Source organism: Penaeus japonicus, unplaced genomic scaffold (genome assembly GCF_977035675.1).
Source record: "Penaeus japonicus unplaced genomic scaffold, GWHDUDI00000001_assembly GWHDUDI00000029, whole genome shotgun sequence".
Taxonomy (NCBI): domain Eukaryota; kingdom Metazoa; phylum Arthropoda; class Malacostraca; order Decapoda; family Penaeidae; genus Penaeus; species Penaeus japonicus.
The window spans coordinates 21,856,675-21,859,109 of record NW_028234431.1 but is presented as its reverse complement, the minus strand read 5'-3'; the positions used below and the strand labels follow the sequence as shown (position 1 = coordinate 21,859,109).

At 34.9% G+C, this 2,435-nt stretch overlaps 1 protein-coding gene across 1 annotated transcript; it reads right to left on the bottom strand.

Moving 5' to 3' along the window:
- LOC122242914 (uncharacterized) lies at positions 1-1,173 on the bottom strand. Its single transcript, XM_086554083.1, has 2 exons — positions 1,104-1,173; positions 1-743 (listed from the first exon to the last, which is right to left on the bottom strand). The coding sequence occupies exons 1-2, from the start codon at positions 1,113-1,115 to the stop codon at positions 204-206; spliced, it is 552 nt and encodes a 183-aa protein (XP_086410209.1). The 5' UTR covers positions 1,116-1,173; the 3' UTR covers positions 1-203.
- Positions 1,174-2,435: the final 1,262 nt, after the last annotated feature.

Below are 2,435 nucleotides of genomic sequence, written 5' to 3'. Positions count from 1 at the left end.
TTGTTGATTCTACCTTTAATCTTTATACTCATGATCTCCTATGCCAATTTTCCAAATTATAATCCCTCTGTTTTGAGTAGCCTTCAGAGAGTGATCGCCGTACTGTCTGCCTGAAAAACCGGCGTGAGCAAACCGGACTATCAGACACGACTGGTAAAGGACTGTCACCACAAGGCTTGCCGTTGTCCATGCTGACCTGGGGCTTATCCCCTGTAGTGGTAGCGGTAGCCAGCGTAGTGAGGATAGTAGCCAGGGTAGCCGCGATAGTATCCACTGTAGTAGTGAGGGTATCCATGATAGTTGTAATGAGCCTCGGGTTCGGGTTCAGGTTCGGCTGATCTCTTGTGGTGGCTGTGGTATCTGTAAGGGTAGCCATAATGGTGGCTATAACGGTAGCCATAGTAAGGGTAGCGATAGCCGTGGTGGTAGCCATAGTGGGGATGACCATGGTTGATCTGGTAACTATAGCTCGTGGAGGGGTCAGGATCAGCTGAAGGTTCAGGGTCAGCATCTGGCGTTGGGTCAGCTTCCGGCGTTGGGTCAGCTGAGCGTTTTGTGAGCCCGTGAACTTGAGGACCCACGAAGGAAGTGGCTCCACCTGGATGCCTGGCCACTCCATCGCCCTTCAGTGGCTTGAGATGGTGGTAGTGAGAATAGTGGTGGTAGGGATAGTAGTGGTACTTATGTGGTTCGGGATCGGCGTGCGTAACCACCGCCGCTGCCAAACACACCAGTGCAATTGCCTGAAAAATAAGCAGCGTATTATTATAGGCTCTTCTCGAATGAGAATATAATACTTTTCCTTTCACTGCTATAATTAGATAGATTATATAACCTTATGCAGATTTTCATAAATCATATTATTAGTGTAGATTAACTGTCTATTTATAAATAGCTGGGGAAATATGTGTACATGCACATTATATATATACGTATATATATGTACATATAATGCATGATAAATACATGCATATATATAATACATGATACATACATATGTGTGTGTATATATATATGTGTGTGTGTTTGTGTACGGATGTGCAGCTTATCTATACTGAAGAATCAATAAACTTCTTTGCTCGATGATAGGTATGATAACTCACCGAGAGCTTCATGGCTGGACCTCTTCCTGGCTCACTGAGGACGTTGTCTCTGCTGACTGCTTGTGGAAGCCGCCTTATATACGGCTCCTGTGCGTGGCCTTCGACAGCAGAGGTTCACGCACTTGAAAGGAACAGATCCTATAACTGTAATTTCTCAGTCTTTAAATGATTCCTTTTCGTAAAATAGGAATCAAAATTTTACGAAATGAGTTCAAAAATAATTGAAATATCTATAGCCTTTGTGTAAATGATTATAGACGGAAATCACAGATGGAAACCATTCATATGAAATCGATTTATACAAGATTTACACGAGGTGTACCAAATCTCCATTCAGTAAGATATTGAAGGGAGTAGAGTTTTGTAACTCGTGTAAGACAATAGATTTATATATATGTATATGTGTGTATAAGAATACACATTTAAGTGTTTGTGTTCACAAAAAATATCTCTCTCACACACATACACACATATACATGTGTTTGTATAAATACATATATAAGATACATACATATATATATATATATATATATATATATATATATAAATGTATTATATACAACATGTGTATTATTATATGTATATTATATATAATTATATATATATATATTTTATATGTATATATATTATTATATATTATATATATATAAATATATATATATATATATATATATATATATATATATATATATATATAGAAAAATAAAGAAAAAAAAACGCACACACGTACCAACACACACTCACACACACCACACACACACACACACACACACACATATATATATACATATATACATATATGTATATATATGTATATATATATATGTATACATATATTTATTCATTTTTTGGAGAAGGGGGAGGGTATTTTGGTTTGGGATCGCCGTCGTAACCATGGCCGCTGCCAAACACAACATTGCAATAGATTGGACAGGATTAATCCTTACCCTATTGAAATTAATTTAAATGAAATTGCTTTTAATATGTGTGCCATGCATTTATAAATAATCATGTCTGACGTTTATTCTAGTTGAGACTGAGAGCGTGTTTGTATATAAATACATATTTATATGTATAAATGTGTATATATATGTATATATATATATATATATATATATATATATATATATATATATATATATATATATATACATATATATATGAATGGTAAAAGCATTCTTCGGTGTTGATAATAAGGCAGAAAAAAACACCATATGCACCTTTATTAGTAGATGTTACTGTTTCGAAATTCACAATGATGATAATTAATTGAGAATAACAAATGATAATCACTATAATGATAATAATAAGGGTATATGATAATGATTTTCC